Below are 24,875 nucleotides of genomic sequence, written 5' to 3' on the forward strand. Positions count from 1 at the left end.
ACCGAGTACGATTTTTTTAGTAACGAGGTAAACGCTGCAATTATGGCTGAATACGCGCGCAACAGGCATGCGTTCGATCGATGTCGACGGCTCGTTTCTAGCCCAGGGAGTCGAGCCGAGATATCGAACAGCGCTCGCGTCATTCTTTCGATCTTTTTTCACGTCCCCGGATACGAGTGTACGGTTAAACGTTTCGCGATACGTCGTTTCCGATTAATAGCTGCTATTTACGCAAACTTTTTGTAACTTTCGATGCGTATTAAGTCGAAACGACAATTCGATAAGGACGTGGAAGATATAGATGTCTTTGAAAATATAATCCAAGCAGCGTATTTGAGAGACGATACTTTATGTCTGAACTTAATCGAATAAACGCACGATCGGTAAAAAAGCAACCCAAACAAATTCTGAATCACGATCACGTGTACGCGAGTCGCGAGCTTTGCGTTTGGTCGCTCATTTAGGAGATGTTGGCTTCTCCATTCGGTCGAAGACTGGAATCGCGGGCCCGATTAATTTGAACCCGAAACCGGAGGCTGACCTAAAGCAGAGGTACGATTTTAATTGGAATAAGTTCCGCGGAGCGTGCAAAAAAGCCCGGTCGAAGAGGTTCGGTCGACGTTCCATGGCCCGCTTCGGGCAACTCTCCGCGTTGATTCCGGACGACTGGTCCGCGCGTCGTTTCTTGCACCGGCGATTAAAGCGAATCGCGTTGCTGTCGCTTCCTAATTTATTAGGCCGCGTTACCGAAGAGAATCGGGAACGAAGCCGCGATGAATTAAATTCGCAGCCCTGGTCCGGCTTCGAAATTAGATTCGGCCAAGATAAACCTTAGGAGAATTTCGGGGAGGTGAACTCGACAGATTCGGGGTGCGTGTACTCACGATCTGGCTAAATTGAGACATTCGCAATGGCCGGGCGTCGAAAAAAGATCGTATCGATGATTAATGTCGCTCGGCGTTGCGTTACGTGGAGAACCCGCGTTCGGTAGAAAAGCGGCCAATTACACCGCATAACGCTTAATGACCTCGATAAGTGGTGCCGCGAAACGATACGTATTGTGACGGTAGATTATACATGCGGCCACGGTTGGTCCGCTGGTCATGTAATAACTGCAATTTCATCGGGTCTTAATCTTCGTTGGATCGGTTCGAACCGGGGCATCGAAAAATCCGTACTGCTCTAGCTCGAGGCGATATCGTTGACTCTAGCAGGAGCAACACGAACGGACCAAAGGATAGAGCGACGAGTCCCGATTCTCACCGAAGCGAAGACTTTTCTCTCCGGTTGAATTAATACCAACGTCGGTGAAAAGCATGCCAGCAGAATAAAAAAGGGAAAAAAAGAGGAGCAAGGTACAGGCGGGGGAAGAACGGTGATCGTTCTTCTCCCGGCAACCTGGACAATAGCAGCGCCGCGAAGTGTAGCGGACAAACAAATAGCCAATTAAAATTCCGGTTGCACGGCGAACATACTTGTATCAGCTGCAGTACTACCAACCATTGTGCACCGGTGGCATGCGCGAGCGAGCCGGTGTCTGGATCGGTTGACTGGACCAAGTACCAGAAGATCGGTTGCTTACGAGCAGCCTTCAAGGACTATCTTACCCGACCACTCGTTTGCACCGTCCAGCAGGATGAATCTTGCCACTCGATGGACATCGTTATCTGCCGGTCGACCCTTTATCACCGGGATGATTCGATCCCGCTGTTGCGTGACAGAGACTACCTCGTCGCTATTTTCCTCGTTGGGATTTCTTTCGATTTCCCACGGTTCGGTCGATCGGCGGTGGTACACGCTTTCGCGAGATAAATAATCTTTTTACCAAACAGTATGGCAATCTAATTAGCTCCCGAACGCCGGTCACGCGCTCATTCGTCATAAATTGTTGGCCTTTTTGTTTCCGGTGTATCGAGTACTGGATAAACGTATCGAATCGCGAGGCAGTTGGAAATTACCTATGGACATTGGTCGTTTCGTTAATTGGTAGACGGATTCTGGCAGTAAATCAGGGAGAGCGTTCGTGCACAACCGGTGCGATAACCGATAAGGGGCTGGCCTTTGCGCGATCGTTATTGTTGCTTGACCCGTACGCTCGATAATATCGCGGCAATCATTAATTAAAGCGAAAAATTAATTAGCTAGGAGCGGGTCATTTCGTTTCCACTTGCCGCGCTCGACTATAAATGTCGGACTTTAAATTACATACTTCCACGCCTCCGCCCGTTCTTGAGAAATCGTTTAATCGATAGATACCGATTTCAACCAGTATATTACGAACGATGATAACCACGATTCTATCGTGCGAGCGATCGTGGGGATCGTGAATTATCGTCTCGGTGGAGCGTCTCGCGAATTCTGCGTTTTTCAACAATTTCGCGTTGCACAACGAATTGTTGGCGTGACGAGCGAAAAAAATGGTTGGCGCCGAGAGATCCATGGCCACGCGGCGAGAACGAACGATTACTAAATTGCAACTCGCCCTTTGATACGATCGCGGGCCCATAATTGCAGGACTATTCATACATTATTGGCTCGTATATTATTTGACGCGATTCAATAACTCTGAACCGGGACGCTCGATGTTATCTCTCCGTCGTTAAGCTGCATTCGCAATATCGATCGTGGTTGATGAATGGCCGCATTTAAGCCAGTCATTTTTCCTGGCGATTATTAACGTTAAAATTGAATGTGTCCGACGTAACGGCAGGATCCTCGCGCGAGGACCACGTACGAAAAGGAAGCTACCACCGGGCCTCGCCAACGAGATTCATCTTCGAATGTGTATTAAGGCCCGACGACGATCGAACTACTGGGAACGCCTCGATTGGCCGTGCAAACAGACGAGTGTAATTTATCGAAGGTAGCCAGGATAAATAACAGAGTTTCGCGTTGGTCTTAGAATTTATCCCAATTGTAAACTACCCGTTTACGCAATCAACGAATTCATGCTGTCTTCGAGACGTTCGTAGAAGGAAAGTTTTTCAATAACGAATGTTTAAGTATAATTGCCTTGGTAAATCCACGAGAATTACCTTTCGGTTCCGAGTACACAAAGTAGCGGTAAAAGATGCATCTAACGTTCGGAGGAGTGATAAATATATCGCGATTACGATTGCTGTTTCTTCAAGAAAATAATTTCACCGGGTACTCCACGGTTTCATGGCGTTTAAGATTGTTGGAAAGTTTTCCGATTCGTGTTTCTCTAATTGCTACGATGTATGCAGTGGTTAGTATCTTTATACCGTATTGGACGTAATCAAGTTTCCGTAAAGTCTCGTTTGAGGTACATTTTAATAAAGTACTCCAAGTTTAAGCATGTACTAAACAGCGATATCGCCGGAGGGAATCTTACGGAATTCATGAAATAAGCTCGTACGCGTAGCACCGTAGAACATCTTCGGCTTAACTTATTAAACGTATGCGTTATATCGTTGTACACGAGTTAAATCATTTTACGTATAAAGAGTTAAATGCTTTACGTACAATAACTAATATTGATGATTGCATTCTCACATTCCCAAATCTCGGAGGAGCTGAGAGCCTCGGAGCTCTAGGTGTACAGTCGAGGGCAATTCTTTCTCATGAAAAATATGATAGAAGGAAAAGAAGCCAGTCAATTTTTTATGATTTCTTCAGATTTTAATATTTGAGGACAGGCTAAGAATTTAAAGATCTTAGGAATCTGGGTACTTTGGGATTTAAGAAGAAATTTAATTTGAACATTTGTATATTCATAGTCCTTATATAAAAGTAACCTACCTGAGTGTACTGTTACAACAGCACATACGGTTTGGATAATCGTCCACGTCCCATATGGTAAGCAGTTTCTAGCAGCCTTACGCATTATATCAAAGACAAGGTCTCATAGCAGGGAAGGCACAGGTTCCGTTATCGACGCACGAAAATAATGTATTTTACACGCATTGGTCAGCGTGGCGCGTGGGTACCAGCAGAAATATATGAACAATCTGGCGCGATGTACCTGCGCTCCCGCAGAGGCGACTACCTGCGGCTAATTTACAGCGACGCGCGCGGATAACTTCCGTCGTTATTCTTCTGCACAATTTCTCGCGCGTTGTTCCTCCGCTGGTAACAGGGCAGCACCGATTAGCCTGAAATACCTGCTTTCACGACGCGTCGTCGTTCGTTGCGTAGGTCGATCCGGATCCGCATCGTCGCGACCTTCCCTGCCTGACGTCTTCTCGATTGAACGCTAAGGAACAGCGACCACCTTGCCAGCGAGGTGAGCAATTCGATAAAATACGAAAGAAGGTAGCTGCCAGCTCGGAGCCACGAGACGTCTCTACTTGCACCCAATTAGCGGTCTAACAGGTATGAACGACGCTTAAATTCGTTGATCGAATTGCGACAATGAAATCGAGGAGTTAATGGTGGCGGTTGCAGACGCGGAGGAATGGAGGACGAGGCGAAGAAGAATGACGCCAACGAAACTGAGGAAAGAGATGATTGCGACGAAGTAAGTCTGACAGACTTGCAAGTTACACTCTCGTTAAAATTATCAGGCTATTGCTATTCAGTCACAGTCTTTCTGTGATTAGACCTTGTTTCAGATCTGTAACATAATTTTCAAAATTGCAGAATGGTGACGTTCCTTTCCCAACCACGACAAAGAACGCGTTGATCACGACTCAGCTAGGACCCTGCGACTCCTACCCCCATCGCGTCAAAGTATCGATCATAGGCATAGGGAAGATTGGAATAGCTTGCGCCCTAGCGATCGTAATGAAAGTTAGTGCAAAAGCGAGATCATCATGCTCGATCAACCATTTGATTCCAAATGATCTTTAGAGGTTGGCGAGCGAGGTCTGCCTGATCGACCACGACGCGAACAAGGCTTCCGCCGAGGCCGAGGACATTCAACACGTCGGCGTTTTTTTGGGAAGTCCCCTGGTAACCGGCACGTCAGGTACTCCAACCTTGTGTATCTCAATTGAAGCCGATTTTCAACGTAACTTTCACCGAAACTGCATCTTGGTCATTCGGTCCGAGTATCCGGTTGTTGCGTACAAAATACGTAATTTTGGTCAGTCGATTATTTAAGAGTAATTCTCGGAAAGACGTCTTTACACAAACAGTGGTTTGCATAAATTTTAGTCGATTAATCACAGTATGCTTGTGCAGTTATTTTTATCGTACTAAACTTTTAATTAAAGTGTTGTAAGTGCTGGTTTGCAAGATTTCATAAGTATGAATCACACCTTGAGCGTTTCGTTTATCACGGTCTACTTGTCCTGAAAGAATCAGGCAAAGGCATGCATCATCGAATCAACGTCGTTCTGACTCACGACACGAATTCCAGAAATTTCACCGAAACGAACATCGATCGCGATCGAGGCACGTTTTTGAAAGATTAGCCCGGTCGTTTTGGGTTGTTCAACGAGGGAACTGCTGTCAACGGGCAACGGGTCAGAAACAACGGTCACAGGTCCCGAAATGGGGGAACGAATTTTTGGGTTAGGAGCGAGTTCTGAGATCCGGATCCTTCTGGTCCTGTCCTTTAATCTCGGCCCTAATCTACATCGCCGCGTGCTTACACGCGGCCGCCGAGAGCAAGCGTTTCCTCGAGCTTTTCACGAGCAGGCTCGTAAATTTCATGCCACTCTTATTTATCTCGGCCGTGATCGACTCCACGATACATTTTTTTTTCGGTTTCTCCGGCTTTCTCTCTCGTTCTGTCCTTCTGTCAGCCGTGCACGACCGTCGGACCCGTAAACGTGCTCGCTCGTAAAAAATATACCACCTCGCTCGGGGAATTCGGAAACAAAAGACTGCATGATGCCTTTCGCGATCCTACCCGGGTGAAAACGGGGTCTCGAGGTTCGCGGTTACTTTGACGCTGTGGTTAGGTTCCAACCATCAAAGTATTTCAGTGACAAATTGTTTACATGATCACACTTTTTGGAGAGTCATATGCAAATACCAATGCATTTGAATATTAATGGTCTTGTTAATAATCTTGTTATACTACGGCAACTATGAAGTTGTAGAAATGTAGATCGATTTTTAAACTTCGAAATAAATTTAGAGGGATGAATTGACAGCTGTGACAAGATCGGTGTAGTTAAAGGTTTAAGTATTACAATAAATTAAAAGTTGCTAACAGTTAGGTTGGTACAATTTTTAAGTACGGTAATAAATTTAGATCAGCTAGGGGTTTAACTGCGGTAATAAATTCAAGGTAGTTAAAGTTTTAAGTATTGTAACAAGTTTGGTGGTACACAGCTAAGAGTTTTATTGCTATAATATATTTTGAACAGTTAAGTCTTCAGCTACTGTAATTTTTAGTCGTTTTTAATGGGTTTAGATCGTAGCCGCTTTAATAGAGCAATGGATCTTCTTCTGCGTCGTTTTCTTCAGGAAGCTTACCGTGTTCGGCAGTGTATAAGTAATTCACGTTGGTACATCGTAACGTTTCTTCTGTTTAATCTGGTCCCATCCGAGGTAGCAATTACGGGAACAAGTAGAACAGACTCGACTTTTTACCGGCTAATTTATCTCGGAACAGCATCTCTCGCGGCACGAGCGTATCTCGTTCGCGGTTGCATTGCACGTTTACACAAAGCTTTACATAAAGGTGTTAACTAAAATCCTGTACGCTCTCCGCCACCCCTGAAACCAGATTATACCGTGTATTCTTCGCGCGCTTATCGTCGCATCTCACGGAAAAAGAGAATCCCTCGTCCCGAAACAAGGGGAGAAAAGGAGTACTCGATCCCTTTCAGTGTTTTGTATTCCAGCAGCTTCCGATGACTTTATTGCCGAACGAGAAACGCTTCGACGAAAGGTGTTTCCAGAAAGGGATACGTCCGACTCTTAACAATCTTTCTTAAGCATCCCCGTCTTATTTGGGACGTGTTTCGCATCGGCATTCGACGAATGCCCGTCGAACAAATTTACGAGTGTTCTTTTGTCGAACAACCACCGACTTTAATTAAATTCCACGGTGCGTTACGTGCACGACTTACAATGTCGCGATTTTACCCATGTTTTACGGTCCGTGCCGGTAGATTTCAGTATGGTGAAAGAGTCAGCCGTGGTGATAATCACCACGTGTGGAACGGAACCAGGGGAGACGCCCAACGTGAAGCACAATTTGAAGGTATTCAAGAAAATCATACCAGGCGTGGCGAGGTTCGCTTGTAAATCTGTCCTCCTGATCGTCACCCAACCGAACGACGTGATGTCCTACATCGCGTGGAAACTATCTGGATTCCCGTCTAATCGTGTCCTAGGCACCGGGACCATGATCGATTGCGCCAGGTTCCAGGATCTCGTGAGCAGGAGATTAAACGTGGCGCGGAGCTCTGTTAGCTGCATGACGGTTGGCGCGCAAGGAGACATGGCTGGTAATATAACATACTCTCGCTGACTACCGTTACGCGGACACGACGAAGTAGAAAACTTTTCTTACTTGTAACATTGAATTACATGTTGTAATATTTAATGATCAAGTTTTAAGAGATTATTCGAATTGCAGTCCCCATATGGTCAAGCGTCAACGTGGGAGGTATGAAGCTCCGCGACATAAATCAGAGGTTAGGAGAGCAGGACGACCCCGAGAAGTGGTACGAAATCGCAGAGAACGTGAAGGCCATGTAAGTTATCACAAAATCAATTAGGATAAAAAATGGAAGTCAAGTATGCGTATTTCAGTGGGCCGGAGCTCGAACAGAAAAAGGGATCCTGTTGCTGGGGCATCGCTATTTCCACAGCTGAGATCGTTGACGCCATTGTGAGGAACACGAAAGTTGTGCTTCCAGCGTCCACTCATATACTCGTACGCCTCTTGACACTAAGTTCCTTCTTTTAAATTTTACAGCAATATTTTCACTGTAATTATATTTCTCATCAACTTATCCTCTCGAGAATGTACTAACATTGCAATAACGGGTATAAAGCTTTATAATCACGTTATCCGTAAATGTGAATGTTAATCCGTCGAATCGATAGACTCGAACGTAGAAAACGTTGTTCGCAGAGTTGTGCCCACGGAACAGACAAGGACGTGTACATGTCGGTGCCCTGCGTGCTGGGCAGAGAGGGTGTGTACTGCACCGTGCGACAGAAGCTGACCGAGGAGGAGAAGACAGCGGTGCAGACGTGCGCCGACAAGATTCGAGGCGCGTTGCGAGAATGCGGCATCCTACAAGAGTCGACGGACGACGTCGAGCAGTGAAAGAGAGGAAGAGAAGGGTAGATAAGAGCGAGAAAGAGAATCGTGCTACCGGAAATTGCAACGCAAGACAGAGGGAAAGGAAGCAACGTTTTAGAGGCGTCTTCATCAATAACGAGCTCACGCACCTGGCGACCGGTTTTCCATGCGGGTACTTGCGATCCGCGTAATAAATGACAGCGGCAGCAATTGACTTCCTAGAAAACTATCGCGTCCACCGAGATCGCAAATCATCGGATGTGTACTTTGTGCCGTATTAACACGTTGACTGCCACGTCGTTTATATATGGCCGATGCATAAATTTATACACCGGTACCATTCGTTTCTTTCTCGCTTAATTATAACTAATCTTATCAAGCAATTAAGTGCATGAAGAAGTAACAGTCGTCTTATTTGAATCTTATTCTGTATGGTTTTATAGAGCATTTTCTCAGTGAACAATTCCCAGGAAAAATCGTGAAAGTTATACACGTAATCTATATTTCCGGCATTTGAACGATAAGTAATTCTAGCGTACAAATCCTATAATTTAGTTTATATCGATGTAGCAAAATGGGGAAAGTCTAGTGACGTAATTTGTGGTCAAGCTGTTCCGCAAAGTGTCTGTTACTCGTCTGGCAAGTACAGGAAGGAAATACGGAAGATGTTAGGAATTTAATATTTGTAGCTGAGCCCCTGCCGGGTGTATTGACCCCTCTCGTATGTCGGAGGCAAAAAACTCTTCTCGTGCGATTGGGAGGAAATTGAAATTCGTGCAATACAACGTACTCCAGCTGTGTCGATTCAACAGCTGTTCATCGTTTTCGCCCCTGTGTACCGACCAATATGTTTCAAACTAATCATATCTACATGCTATCGATTTACGAACAGACAATTTCAAGTTCGAAAAATCGACAATCAAAGTCTGACATATTTTGCATGACAGTTCGATCTGATGGAGACGAAATTTTCAGAGTGCTCGAACTTTTAAATTCTCTTGCTTTTTATGTTTGTTTCGTTCGAATCGGGAGGAGACACCGTGAATATTGGAGCCGTGGAATTAATTGAAAATGGCGGTACCGAAAAAGAAGTTATTGGACACCAGCTGGAACACCGCGACTTTCTTGCTTACTAAACAACCGGAAGATTACGTGGACGGTCATCGGGTGAAAATCGTTATTGTTGGCAGTGGTTACACGGGAGTCGCAGTGGGAATCGCGATACTCTTCAAGGTTTGACTATCAGTTCACGCTTCTGCTGTGTAACCTCATTTTATACTAGTCGCAAACTAGAGTTACATGTCAAAGACTCTTCTATGTCTGATAAATATTGTCTAAATATTGTCTGATAACATTGTCTGATAAATCGAATGCCTTGCAATATAAAAATGTTGGCCATCAGCGAAACAGTTCCCAGTTCCGTTCGCTAATCGTACCTCTTCATTAAGTAATCTGCACACCCTTTTCTACATAAGGGAAGCGCGCATTATCGATACGTGTAACACAGAAAAATTTCAAAGCACACGTATTTCGCATACGCGTACATTTTTAACGATGCAAACATTTAGCAGAGGAATAAAGTAATCACCGTTAGGCTACGAAGGATATATTCTATGTTCAACAAAGGGAATCCAAGGAATGCCTTGGCCACGTCGTGTACGCTAGGTATTCAGACTCGTGGGGAAGCACGGGTGAATGTAGGCTCGTTAGCGTAGTAGCGGATCAAAAAGGCTATTATGCAAATGATTCACGAAAGACCAGAAGAGGGAATTCGGCTAGGGGAACAGGGCAGAGATCGTAAAAGGAGGAAGAAATATACAGCGAAGAGGTAGAAGGAACGGTGCTTCCTCTCGCTCGTTATCGGATCGTAACGCGAGCATTTACACGTCGGACGCCCCCGCAAGATCGCCACGGAGCTGATTTATGTTAGTCACCAGAGGAGGAAAGTTGAAATCCATACCCGTCTACGAGGACACCCAACCCTTATCTCGCTTGCTCATCCAAGAACCTGATTTCCTCGTGCGTGCACCTGAGAGAAGCGTAACCTTCGCGGCGGTAATTTGAGCGAAATTGGGAATGCCCCTTTTGTCCGCGGATTCCTCCGCTTTTATGGACGTCTGTCATTACGTCCAGCCGTCTCTTTGTTCCGCGAAACGTTACGCATCGCGTTCCTGTAAACAGTCCAGTTAATCGAATGAGTCAGCCGAATAAGACGAACACAATCGCAAATAATTAGCTCGTGCGTGAACTTGCGAGAACCGACGAAAGAAGGCCGAGTTGCCGGTGCAGTTCGTACGCATTCCAGCAGGACGTAATGATCGTGGGCGACTAATGCCAGGTTTCGGTTTCCCTGAATCGTTGCGAGGACGTGGACTACCATACGGGGCGTAGCTGACTGTTATTAGACTCTTCATGTCGGAAAACCTTGTTGAAACTTGTATTTTAACAGCAACTAATTTGCCTGTCGTCGCTGTTGAAAATATCACCCACTGTTAATTAAGATAAATTTTCAGTAAACGATGCTGGGTACAGTAGGTAGATATACGAGTCATTATTTTTAATGTGGGTACCTGCTCGTAATATTTTATTTATTTCATATTAACGAATGTAGACAATCCGGTTAGAAAATTTGTTATTTTTGATATGCCTGTTGGTTGAGACTTTGGGAATCGCTGATCCGAATGTCGAAAGAAAAGTTTTGGTGGCAAGGATCGAACAAAACCGCAAGGAAGAACAGTTAAGGAGACGGTGGAATGATGCCCCCCAAAGGAGGTGAGAAAGAATAAGAAGAAGAGGTAGTGAACCGTGCGGTTGCTCCGCTCGTCTCAGCTTGGCAGATCGCATCAACGAGATGATCGCAACGAGGTACCAGCGTTCCGGTACCATCTCCACCGGCTCCAGTGTCCACCTTGCGAGCTTACTACGCCCAGGTTCCTCGGTAGTGCTTGCATAAGACGTTCATCTTCTTCTTGTTCTCGTCGTACCCTCGACCCGTTGTAACATGTCATGTCCGTCGAGCAGCATTAAATCGTACAAACCATCTCACGGGTCGCTGACGCTCAGCTTTTCTGCTTCCTGTCCCGAAATCTTGTTTCTCCAACGAGATCACTGGAACCAGAAACTGCATTGATTCATCTATCCAGCGATATCGGTGGACGTTAATTAGAAAACAGCCAGACACCATACACCGGAAGAATAATAAAACGTGTGACGGATCGTGTGTCACACCTTCGGTGTCTTGTGGTTCCGTCAAGCGGAATCGACCAGGTTAACCAAGGGTGAAACGTTGGCTAGGTAACTAGAACCGCATGAGAGACTGCGAGATGTTGCGGAGAAAAAGGTACATGGTTTTGCTCGATCGAATACAAATTACCTGGATCGTGCTTGTTAATGGAAAATGAGCGGTTGCACTTTAGTGTCGTGTTCTAACCAAGGATGGTTCATGCTAACTTATATAATTGTAATTGCTTGCTAACTTATATTATTATAATTGATATCGAAATTAAGCAGTGGTAATCAAAGATTTAATACGTGAATACATCGTGACTTAAAAATCTAACGGGTGTCTCAAAAAAATAGAATACGCAACTAAAGTTTGACCATCAATCCCATTTACATAACAAACGTCGCAATTCGTTTCAGCGGAAACGTCCCAGGTATATTCTTATCCGGTCACGCGTCATTAAAAAATCTCGTTACAAAACACACACGGGGCAGGGTGCTTTGTAAGTTAATTACCGCACAATGTCGTCGCACGATACGCGTGAGTGTTACGAGGGCTGACAGGAGAAAGGAGAAAAAAAATGGAGAGGAGGGCTATAGCTACACGATGAGCCCGCGCGGGGAAACTTCATCAGCTGCGATATTATGCATGCTACGGAAGTCATGCTTGATGAAGTATGGTGATTAAGCGGTGTACAATAACAGATTGGAAGCACAAGGGCGTAACGTAATATATTTAAGAAGCCGTTTCTGTTTGGTAGCCGCGGGTTTGTCTTAACGTGTGAAACCAACATCTGTCAGAGAAAAATGTGTCCATCTGCTGGAGCGTGAGCGAAAGTGAAGTAGCTCGGGCATTTTACCACGAAAAACTCGCCTGTCCAACGGGGATAATCTATTATTCACGGCTCGAATTAGACCGTGATTAAGAGAAACTCGATGGAGCTAAAAACACGATAGGATTGATGTGTCGGTCTGAAAGAATTTTCACTCGAAATTATAAATGTTAAACGATAAAGTGGCATCAATTATTCGAACAGAGAGAAATCTTGACAAACCGCTCGGAGGAAAGAGGCTTCGGGTTCGATCAATTATTGCGGTATATCCTTTCGATGTTGAAAATCATGGCGCCGCTTTCTTTCGACGAACAATGAGCGCAACGAGGACATTGATGCAACTTCAAGAGAAAGTTACGGGAAAACATCTGTACGATGCGGAGTCTGGATGTTAAAAGTCAAAGCGATGAAGTCCTGTGGTTTAGCGGTGACTGTAATTCAAGACTCCTGTATTTTCGAACTTCTACATCTACATATCGCTGTAGCTGTGTCTCCAAACTTCGGAGTATCTAACTCCAGAAATAGCTTTCGAAATTCTTTGCACTTTGATATTTCTACATCCCTTACTTCCCATACTCCTAAACCTCTATGCCTGTATATGCATAATTAGCAGAATACTTGCCGAACACCAAATTAGTATGAGCGTCTATTGAAGATTAAAAATGCAAATTCTCGTTGCACCAGGTTCGTAAAGCTAGCAAGGAGAGAGTCACGATCGAGAAGGATAAAATGGGCCGCTCTCGAACCGCTTCGTCCCGCTCGAACGGAGGCGATCAAACCCTAACGATCCTTCGCATTAAGGGATCGCTCAAATGGCGCGATCGATCGCGCGGGTGCTCTTAATGCGATTCCATGGGGTCCTGATTGCATAACGATTCCGAGCGCGTAATAACTCCGAGCTAGCGACCGGTTCCTGTTAATTACTCTTCATAATCTCTGTTTCTGTTGCTCGTGCTACGGTTCTTTGCAGCGGTTGGCCTCTGAGCTGGTGTTCATAGACGCGAACGAGGATCTGGCCAAGGCGGAGGCGGAAGATATTAGTCATGCGGCAACGTTTCTAGGCAATCCGAAGATCATTGGCACCAAAGGTGAAAAGAAACTCTGACCTCTGATCCGTTTGCTCCGTTCAGCCAGAGCACGATCCTTTGCAGATTACTCGTTGGCCAGAGACGCTACGGTCTGCGTGATTACCGTGGGTGACAAGTCGACGAACGAGCAGGATGACAATACTTTGCTGGAACAGAATTTGAATATCTTCAAGGAGGTTATACCTAATGTCTGCAAATATGCACCGAACAGCGTACTCTTGGTCGTGACATCGCCAGGTGTGTACATTTCTTATTCCTTTGTGGATGAAACTTACCGATATGTCATAAGTATATGAACATCTGTGGCCTAATTATAATGACGCGTTTAATATATAAGTGCACATGCTTTTATTAATCCACGTGTTCGACGATCGATGTATTCTTGATTCACATCTAATTTATTTTTTATAAGTAAAAAAGGAATAACACCTTCCAATACGATATCGAATTACGTTTCAGTGAATATACTGTCGTTCGCAGCCATGAAACTGTCCGGTTTCCCACCGCATCGCGTGGTAGGTCTCGGAACATTCTTAGACAGCTGCAGGTTTCAATACTTCATTGCACAGAAGCTTGGAATTTCGGCGAAAGCGGTGCAGGCGTCTATAATCTGTGAAAACGGACCCACATCGGGTGAGCATCAAAAACCATTCCCCTTGTCGCGTGTCTGAAATGCGAACGTTCAAAGATAAATCGAATATCGATCGAGCAGTACCTATCTGGTCCGCCGTAACCGTAATGGGCATCAAACTGAAAGACATCAATAAGAATATCGGTACCAAGACGGATCCCGAAGCGTGGAGTGAGCTGCACTCGAAAGTAATCGACAGCGACAGCGATCTTATCGCGAGAAAGGGTTATCGATGCTGGGGAATTGGCGTCTGTGCTGCCGAAGTTGTGGACGCCATCGTACGGAACACCTGCATTTGCATCACCGTATCTACCTACCTAAAGGTACCCTAAATGAATACTGCAGTCTCATGTCTGACAAGGGCAAATTTGCTATGTTAATTGTTTGTAATTAATTTTGTGATTTAATGTTTGGATGCTGAAGTAGCGACTCGATAGCTCTCTACCACATATCGGCGCTTTGCGATCTAAACCGTGACGGTATCGAAGCGTGGTAATACGGTGCATGGTGATACGGTAGGTGGTACCATGCGCTGAAGTTTAATGCGTAGCAGTATCTGCGCTTGATAGTACCAAAGTGTTGTGATACCACGCGGCGAAATTTAACTCGTAACGATACCTTGCGTTGAGATACCAACGCGTGGCGATACCTTGCGCAGAGATACTAACGCGTGGCGATACCACGCGTCGAATTTGACGCGTAGCGATTCTACGCGCTGTAATTCAACGCACAGTAGTACTACGATTGATAATACCAAAGCGTGGCGATACCACGCGCCGAAATTTAACTCGTAACAATACCTTGCGCTGAGATACCAACGCGTGGCGATACCTTGCGCAGAGATACCACCGCGTGGTGATACCACGCGTCGAAATTTAACGCGTAACGATACTACGCGCCGTAATTCAACGCATAGTAGTACTATGATCGATAATACCAAAGCGTGATGATACCACGCGCCCAAATTTTGACGCGTAGCAATACCTTGCGTTGAGATACCAACGCGTGGCGATACCTTGCGCAGAGATACCACCGCGTGGCAATACCACGCGCCAAAATTTGACGCGTAGCGATACTACGCGCTGTAATTCAACGCGCAGTAGTACTACGATTGATAATACCAAAGCGTGGCGATACCACGCGCTGAGATACCAACGCGTGGCGATACCTCGCGCCCAAATTTTGACGCGTAGCAATACCTTGCGTTGAGATACCAACGCGTGGCGATACCTTGCGTCGAGATACCAACGCGTGGCGATACCACGCGCCAAAATTTGACGCGTAGCGATACTACGCGCCGTAACTCAACGCGCAGTAGTACTACGATTGATAATACCAAAGCGTGGCGATACCACGCGCCGAAATTTAACACATAGGAATACTACGCGCTGAGATACCAACGTGTAGCGATACCTCGCGCTCAAATTTTGACGCGTAGCGCCGCAACATAGCCCCGAAGTCGGTGAATTATCAAACACCCACTGCCCCCATTTCCTCGCACCCATCTACAAATCAAACCTTACCAATTTACAGGGTTGTCGACACGGTCTAGACAAAGACGTCTACATGTCCTTGCCCTGCATAGTTGGCAGAGACGGAGTACAGACCTTCCTGCGTTATCCATACACTCCAGAAGAACAGGAACAGACAGAAGCATCGTGTCGAACGATCTACGAGACTCAAAAGACGATCCTCCAAACGCTGGAATAAGTATGACGATCTTGATAAGGGCTTCTCGCAAATTTTGTCAACTTTGTGATGTCCGCTGAAAGATCCGAGGGTCGCGAGGCAAGCTTGTACTTCATCGCGCGAAAGCGAGAATAAACACGCCGAGATGGCAAATAAAAAGTGACTCGAGGATGATATCGCGAATCGTTTTATGTGCTTGTTTGCATCAGTTAAGAAGGATTCCGGTATGGCAGGGATAACATTTCCTTTGGAGGGAGGAGCGTTGTGGCGAGGACACGATTAACCCTTTGCACCCGTACGTCTTCTGAAGTTATTTTTGGTTGATAAATAAGTGAATATTTCGGTGACTATCTTGAGCATCGCTAGAAAATTAGTACGGTTGTAAAGTAAAATTATTATGAATGCAAAGAGTTAAGTGTCACGTATAATCTTTGATACGAATCAATCTTTGGATCAAGGATTTCGGCCAGTTTGTCGAGATTAATGTATACCAACGATACTTAATATTGTACGAAAGCGGTTAACCACCCAGACAACAGGGATGATAAAACGATCGCATTTACAAACATAAAGAAGAGCAATTTCGGGGCCGTGGTGGTCAACGATACAGCAATTTGTTACAAAATTTACTCGGTTCTTTGTCTCTGTCAGCCTTTAAATTAGTCAACGTTCTCACTCGAGAGCTACTGTCAGTGTTAGAAATATCCTCGATAACGCGTCTCAAATCGATCGTACGAAAAGAGAAATTGTAGGTAGCACGTATTCGTGTTTGTTCGCGTTGTTTTTCGAGCAACGATTGAAAATTACGAATGGAGAGTCTCATCGAAGCCGCGTACCGAAGCGCGGCGAAGAGAATGCTCGAAAGAGAAAGAGGCAAGGTGGCAAGCTGGTACCTGCTGCTTTTAATGGCTCCACCTCGTCCCTCTTATTCTCTTTCTCGATTCGTATTCGAAACGAGCCAGGGCCGTAGCAGGAGGGGCCTTCCCTGTCCTCGTGGTTGTCGCGACCTACCAGCGAATTCCTCGTGGTACTCGCGACAGGAGCACGACGAGGCAACGGTGATTCATTATCCATGCTAACGAATGTGCGTTACGAGAGGAGAGAAAAGAGAAAGAACGAGAAGGGGGTTTCCTGCGGCTGGAAGCCACACCAATAACGACGGGGGAGCACGACAACGTCTTCATCCGCGAGGAGGCAGCGGCTTCTTCTCCGGCGAAGCCATTTTTCTGTATTATCTCGATGACGCGTCCCGAGTACATAATTTATACCGAGCCAAGCGATTATGGATCTAATGACATAATTCCATCCGTCGACATTCAGTCTTGTCGTAAAGCGTCCCCGTCCGCATTTGACTTTCAAAAGTGCATCCGAAATTAAAACGTCACTCATCGCCGGTTCTTACGTTCACTCTTACTTTTTTCTTGCCTCTTTTCGCCGAGTCCCGTCTCCTTCATCGATAACGACAAAAAGCATCCACGGCTAAATTGATATTACCACCGTGCTTGCTCGCTTTCATCCACATCATCGAGCTTAAGGAGGATATTCGGCCACGCGAAGAAAATTCATATTCCGATACGAGGGGAGGAAGAAAGAGGAGACGTTGAAAACATCGGTCACTTGCGAGACACCGCGGTAGGTATTACTAATTATCTTGCTTTTTATTCCTCCCGACTTAATGGTCGAGCTGCTTCGAGAGGCACGTACGCGTGTAGGAGGATCATTCGAACATCATCGTCGGAATTAATAGCAATGACGAACGGTACATTTAATACGAATTAAATATTCAAATTATTCTTAGAGGTATACATGTGTACATATTTTATAGTATGCATCTCGATGCAGGTTACCCATGACCCCGTAGTAGTCGCATTAAAAAGACTTCTTCCCAGGTGCAATATCGAAACACTTCTACAACTTCGATACGCGTGCAGCAGGAGATCCCGAAGCACTTCGGATACCGTCGTAAACTTGTTGCGATACAGCAGGGGGGCGAGAGGACCAGGTCAGCTCTTGATTGAGTTACGATTTAATTAGTCCGCGTGGCCAATCAGTAATTAAGATATCCGCTAATCAACGGATCCTCTTCTCCACCCCTTCGATCCTTTCTGGACTTGTATTAGCAGACCTGCTCCCCTTCCGTCCTAAGGATTCTCTATCTTCCTTCGTTGTTCCTCCTTCCTGCTTCCAGGTACAGTGCCAGTGAATCAATTGACCACGATTGGGCAGCCCCCAGGATTCTAATGATTAATCCCCGAAAAAGAAGGAAACGGCTCGAGGGGAACACAAAAAGTCGATAGCCACAGACTCGTTATGCATACCGGCTTTCGGACACGATTTATTCTATGCTCTGTTTTCTTCGATTATAAATTAAATTCAGCCTGTGGAATTATATGGAAAGAAGCTGTAAATTGTAGTTTGGTACATGAGAGGATTTTCTCTTCCACGCTGAACGAAAATATTTCGGTTTTACGGCGTAAGATACGGTTAAATTGTTATCGACATAAATGCGAGACTTCTGTTTCGAAATAGATGTCACTTTCAATGGAGCAGAACGCTGTTCCAGCCGGCCCCAAGTAGAAATCACGACGAGATTAATCACCTGTTCGGACCGTTGCTATAAGTCTCGGTACACTTGTTACCCCATTAAATCAAATATATGGTACCAGACCCCATGGAAAGATGCTCGTAATTCATAATAACTACGGTAGTTATGCGTCTTGCTTGGGCGGTCTGTGACAAATATTCTAAGCAAGTATTTAGTACGTTGAACAACATCTCTCGAGCGTGTTGATTAAACAAGTCCCTATGAGAGTAATTACAATTATAAAAATTAGACATATTAGTTTTGTTGACGGATATATTAACACCTCGACTGTCATATCTGTCGATCCAATTAGAGTTATCTTGCGTACTTGAAAGTGTAGATAATCGCAATAATTAAATACCTCTAAAATTAGCAGATAAGATTCTGTGAAAACAAACTATTGACATTAAAACTTAATAAGAAAGAAATATTTTATTATTTTCTTTGTTCATATTTCTTATGACGTAAATGTTTTATAAAGGTCAAAAAGTCCAGGAAAAAAATGTGGACGATCGCGGCATCTGTTGGATGAGTCAAGAACCCTACTGCAGTGAATGACCCACAGAAACCATCGTTCAAACTTTCAAGTCAACACTTGTTAAAAGTACACCGATTTTATCGAAAGCAACGGATTCCGGAAGCGTTGGTAACCGGTTAGCGATAGCTAAGATCGATTTCTTTTCTCGAACTCCAAAGTTCTGAGCGTTTGAACAGGAAAGGTGATACGAATTCGGTCAACACGATTTTCTTAGCGAGATTAAGCTTCGTATCGGTCCGGTGCGTGAGATAGCGTTGATTGTAATTAATAGCCGGGTATTGCGTTAGCTCTGCAGCTGGTTAATTGTCGAGAGAAGATTAATGGCGCGAAATCACGCCAATACCGGACCGATTGTCCAAAAGCAACTCGTGTTTTGGCCGTGGCCAACTGCAAAACTCGTTTCTCGTTACATTTGTTCGAACGATAAAGCGAAACAGAGCTCGCCCGCGGAAAATTATTCGCGACTGGATCCAAACACAATAAACATACATATATTTTTATCGGACCGCACCCTGTATCGGTGGAATTAATTAAGATTTATTAGAAGAAATCTGGTATCGTATCGATTCGTTAAATAGTTCACACCTGTTGAGTCTAATGTGGATCGACTTAAGAATTATGACCTGTCATCTTTGAATTAGTTGTTAAAAAAAAAGGAGCAGATTTCGAGGACTGAAGCCTTCTTAGGCTGAAATATGCGTGCTTCTGACGCTCTAAAATTTTAATACTTTTCTACAAAGAAAATATATGTATTCAAGTAGAATACACTGCTTCAAATAGAATTATACCCATAAGAAATTTAAAAAATTCCTTTTTAATCTTACGTACATAATTTTATGTAATTATTAATCAATGCAAGGATCTCATTAATTCCTAATATCCTTTAATTACTATGCAAGTTCTGAGTGTTCAGACTTGACCTCGAGAACCTCGTGTACGATTGACAGATTCGAATCATATAATTTAAAATTAATTTCGGATTCAACCAGGAAGTAAAGTGTATATTAACTATCGCTATTTCATACATTAGCAATTTCGCGGTAGCCAAGTTAATCACCGCAGGTTTGTGCGATCGTATATTCCCTTGGCAAGTATTTACAAAAATCTCGAGACTAATCGAGTGTCTATAGATACATGTTCGTGAAGGTAATTACCTCGGTAATGATGCATCGTACGGAATACTGTAACCTTTAATACTACACGTGACCATTGCAATCGAATTTGTAGAAAAAAAGGGTGAAATTCCAAATTCCAGTGATAATTGCAACACGCCAAGTGCAAGTGATTCGATACTTGACCCTTGATAGCGAGGTAAAAAGTGTTGCTTTAAACCTTGCACAATCTATCACCATTTCGGATAATAGTGAAAGAGCTGGTGTCACGGATAACAGTCGGGTCGGGAGGTTAAACAAGATAGCGCGGTAAATTTATCATTAATTAGGATGATGCATCGTTGAACCGATTACTCCTGATTAATAGCGGACACGATGTTATTGTTTCTTTAATGATGTTTTAATTGTTCGATTGTCTGCTGTATCAACTCCGTGCAGCGTTAATGTCAACAAGGAGAGTTCAATGATGCGTATACAATACTCATAATTTATCTGTACTGGTCGTATCAAAATAAATGAAACAGGTAAAAAGGATAGAAATAATAGCTATTAATTTTTTGTAGTTATAACAGTCATTGTTTGTAGACATTTAATTAATTTAATTAATTTAATTAACTTGTAAATATTTTACGTTTAATCTTGTTTTCAAACGAGTCTGCTTTCTCGGCGTTTATGTAATGTCCAAAATAATTTTATCTAGCGAACGTGTATCTGATTAACATCAAGTTTCAATTAAGTTACACACGCCAAGTACGTGTCTATCATTTATTAGTGAATGCTTACTCATAATCACTCTCGATCTAATTTTATACCTTATCAAATGCTTGTATCAACAGAACAAAGAGACTGATTCATGTTGGGACCTAATAAATTCAATAACCTCTAACCATATAATAATCGGAACTCTGTAGCATAAGCGCACCGTCCGCTCGGTGCTTTTTCACAATTAAAGGTGCATTATACATTGTGCATCAACCCCTAGCCTTATCATGACAATAGATCTCAATTTATCTAAATAAGCTCCATTACATAATTCTATCGCAACGAATAGAATTTATTCTATCTCTGCTAGCTTTACAAACCTATTTCTCATACAACTTCTCTTACAGCCAATCCCTTACAGTTCAGAATAAACATACCCTCGCGTTTTTAATCGCGTACAATTTTCTTTCAAATCAAGCAAGACGTTTATAACCCGAGTAAATCGCATTCTCTCGGTCGAAGGTTGCAAGGAAGATAATAAAGGGATGGTAATTCAGGGGGAATAATTTGTTCGTACGGATGGTGGACGTTTCTCCGTTGATTTATAGCAGGATCCTGGATTACCGATCCGCGAGCGTCTAGGTCGCACCTTACCGACGGTAAACCAGGAATAAAACCACGGTCGAGGTTATACGCAAGTTGAACCTAGACTCGCGTGATCCGTGCCAGATTGCTAGCCGATTATGCCCCGATTCGAGATTTACGAGCCAACCTGTTGGCAGCATTTATTTATTGTTATGGAGAATCACTTGTTGCGTTCAACGATCCTGTTTACTTCAGGAGTGATTGTCTTCGGGGTGATTCGCTTTCTTTGCACGCGTGAATGCTCTCAAATCGACCACCCACAAGTGGTTGTATACATGGCTGAAGATTTCATTGCTACGAACACTACTCGATCTCTCTTTTATTCAAGTATTAACTGCGAGAGTGAAATTAGTTTGTGGGACTTAGAAATTTTGGAACTTTGGTAGTTTAGAATTTTGGAAATTTCAAGTTTCAGACAAGTGAAAATTCAAGGTTTTGAGACTTCGGGATTGTAGGATCTTGGGTTTTGGAACGTTGGAATATTTCAAGGTTCAGACAAGAGAAAATTCAAGGTTTTGAGACTTCGGGATTGTAGGATCTTGGGTTTTGGAACTTTGGAATATTTCAAGGTTCAGACAAGAGAAAATTCAAGGTTTTGAGACTTCGATATTGTAGGATCTTGGATTTTGGAACTTTGGAATATTTCAAGGTTCAGACAAGAGAAAATTCAAAGTTTTGAAATTTCGGGATTGTAGGATCTTGGGTTTTGGAACTTTGGAATATTTTAAGGTTCAGACAAGAGAAAATTCAAGGTTTTGAGACTTCGGGATTGTAGGATCTTGGGTTTTGGAACTTTGGAATATTTCAAGGTTCAGACAAGAGAAAATTCAAGGCTTTGATATTTCGTGATTGTAGGATCTTGGATTTTGGAACTTTGGAATATTTCAAGGTTCAGACAAGAGAAAATTCAAAGTTTTGAGACTTCGGTATTGTAGGATCTTGGGTTTTGGAACTTTGGAATATTTCAAGGTTCAGACAAGAGAAAATTCAATGTTTTGAGACTTCGGGATTGTAGGATCTTGGGTTTTGGAACTTTGGAATATTTCAAGGTTCAGACAAGAGAAAATTCAAGGTTTTGAGATTTCGGGATTTTAAGATCTTGGGTTTTGGAATTTTTGAATTCTATGATCTTAGAACTTAGAATTTTAGACTCTCAGAAATCTACATCACTACAATTTGCACTCAACACTCTTAATTTACACCCTTGTCACTCGTACAATATCAACCCGCAAGATTCCCGTCAAGATCTCATATTTTGAATCGAGTAATTTAATTAGCACATATTATTGATGATATCTGAACGTAATATCGTATCGATGTCGCGCATCTAAAATTTCTAGACAAGTACTCGATTTGATCGATTAGAACGCACGGGCACGATCGGAAATCGTGTTCGATGAGCAAGGCTGATTCGCATTAACGAACCACGCGAATCACAATATTAACGCACTGTCGAAAGACTTTTCACGCTCGCGTTGGCTCGTTTATCACGGTTTACATTCACGGTTATCGGTAACACACGCACTCGACTTCCCAGTTGCTTATCGGTAGGACGTTCGCCGCGAAACTGATGCTTCCATACGATTAATTAATCATGTGTTCAAATGTTGAGAATGGTAGTGGAGCTGAGGTTGCGAATGAAATAGATAAGAAACGAGTAAGATCGTAATACGAGATCACATGCGATGCTGATTCATTATAGAGATATTGATTAACTTGTGTAATGAATGATGTTGGATCATAAATATTATGCATTATTAGTCTGACGACTTATTAGTCCGATATTTATGATCTGTTCGTTTTTGTAGAAAGAGATCGATAATTATATTTTGCAATATTTATCTACAGAATAAATTCCTATTTCGACAGATTTACTATACATTATATAATTTTATTTTATCGATCTGCCAGGTGAAAATACATGAACGATAATTTTGATATTTATCTATGATTTGGTAAAAATCCAATAGCATCATCGATTCTGTGTCAAGAGTCGATAAGTTTCCGATCGCTTAATTGTATCTGAAGTAGCGAACAAAATAGAAAGTGAATGAATGACAAGCATAATCCTTGACAGATCATTCGACAAATTCGTGAAAATACCCAGCGGAAAAGTTCATTGACACTATTTCAAAAGATCGTAATTCGCTGTTACGCGATTGTATAATCGTATTTCACAATCGTAATCAGCGATTATCAATGTTGCATATACACAGATTTCGCAAGAAACGTACACGAGTTCACGATCAACATTCATGACCACGAGAGTGTAACAGCAAAAAGTACCACACGAATATCCAATGGAATTATGTGTTCGAATAATGATGTAAATAAAAACAAAAACAAACTGCGGTAACTTTTACCACGGATACGAGAAAGTAAAGATGAAAGTAATTTCGCGTCGGTCGAAAAGCAACATTGTACGATCCACGCCCAAGTTGTTCCATGAAATTACACTCACCGGTAATTTATTTTTGCCCCTTTTAAATTGAAATAGCTTTTGTTTTTCTCCATTTGCCTCTTGCTGGTTGCGATCACGAAATAAACGGGTACCAAGATATCTGCTACGAGATGTGTATTCGAAATGAAACACTTATAATTTTTTTTTTTCAGTAATTCTAGCAAACAGATTTTCGCAATTAGTTCAACTGACAATGTAGTGATTTAGTTCGTTGATAGTTTGCAACTTTGAAATGGGAATTTATCAAGTCTGGTTTCCTTACTTGGGAACTTGCCGAGGTATTACTCACTTTTGAAAGTGGTATAAATCTTAGTTTAGGATAGAACTTCTTAGTTTAGGATATTTAGGATATTTTAGTACTTGCTGTGTAATTGGAATATGTGGATTTTGGGGTTCGAGAATTTTGGGATGCGGAGATTTGGGGATGTGGGGATTTGGGGATGTGGAAATGTGGAGATGTGGAAATTTGGAGGCGTAGAAATTTGGAAATGTGGGAATTTGGAGGCGTAGAAATTTGGGGATGTGGGGATTTGGGGATGTGGAGATTTGGGGATGTGGAGAGTAGGGAATATGGAAATTTGCGAATGTAGAGATTTGGGGATGTGGAAATTTGGAGGCGTAGAAATTTGGAAATGTGGAAATTTGGAGGCGTAGAAATTTGGAAATGTGGGAATTTGGAGGCGTAGAAATTTGGGGATGTGGGGATTTGGGGATGTGGGGATTTGGGGATGTGGGGATTTGGGGATGTGGGGATTTGGGGATGTGGGGATTTGGGGATGTGGGGATTTGGGGATGTGGAGATTTGGGGATGTGGAGAGTAGGGAATATGGAAATTTGCGAATGTAGAGATTTGGGGATGTGGGGATTTGGAGGCGTAGAAATTTGGAAATATGGGAATTTGGAGGCGTAGAAATTTGGGGATGTGGGGATTTGGGGATGTGGAAATTTGGGGATGTGGAAATTTGGGAATGTAGAGATTTGGGGATGTAGAGATTTGGAGGCGTAGAAATTTGGAGATGTGAGAATTTGGAGGCGTAGAAATTTGGGGATGTGGGAATTTGGGGATGCAGGGATTTGGGGATGTGGAGATTTGGAGATGTGGAAAGTAGGGAATATGGAAATTTGGGAATGTAGAGATTTGGAGATGTGGAGATTTTGGGACGTAGAGATTTGAGGATGTGGAAATTTGGGGAT

General features: G+C 43.3%; 2 protein-coding genes across 2 annotated transcripts in view; both read left to right on the forward strand.

Moving 5' to 3' along the window:
• Positions 1-8,513, forward strand: part of LOC100877481 (L-lactate dehydrogenase) — a 114,714-nt gene extending 106,201 nt beyond the window's left edge. The window contains exons 2-9 of the mRNA XM_003705585.3: positions 4,159-4,335; positions 4,408-4,480; positions 4,603-4,752; positions 4,813-4,930; positions 7,032-7,370; positions 7,502-7,619; positions 7,678-7,801; positions 8,003-8,513. Of these exons, the coding sequence (XP_003705633.2) occupies positions 4,418-4,480; positions 4,603-4,752; positions 4,813-4,930; positions 7,032-7,370; positions 7,502-7,619; positions 7,678-7,801; positions 8,003-8,200 (1,110 nt within the window). The 5' untranslated portion in view covers positions 4,159-4,335; positions 4,408-4,417 and the 3' untranslated portion in view covers positions 8,201-8,513. The remainder of the gene's footprint in view (positions 1-4,158; positions 4,336-4,407; positions 4,481-4,602; positions 4,753-4,812; positions 4,931-7,031; positions 7,371-7,501; positions 7,620-7,677; positions 7,802-8,002) is intronic.
• A 124-nt stretch (positions 8,514-8,637) lies between these two features.
• On the forward strand, positions 8,638-15,813 carry LOC100881172 (L-lactate dehydrogenase A-like 6A). Its single transcript, XM_003705618.3, has 6 exons — positions 8,638-9,409; positions 13,202-13,319; positions 13,383-13,556; positions 13,779-13,952; positions 14,032-14,273; positions 15,484-15,813. Exons 1-6 carry the CDS (start codon positions 9,248-9,250, stop codon positions 15,658-15,660), a joined length of 1,047 nt encoding a protein of 348 aa, XP_003705666.1. The 5' UTR covers positions 8,638-9,247; the 3' UTR covers positions 15,661-15,813.
• Positions 15,814-24,875: the final 9,062 nt, after the last annotated feature.

This window comes from Megachile rotundata, chromosome 3, assembly GCF_050947335.1.
Source record: "Megachile rotundata isolate GNS110a chromosome 3, iyMegRotu1, whole genome shotgun sequence".
In the NCBI taxonomy this organism is placed as follows: domain Eukaryota; kingdom Metazoa; phylum Arthropoda; class Insecta; order Hymenoptera; family Megachilidae; genus Megachile; species Megachile rotundata.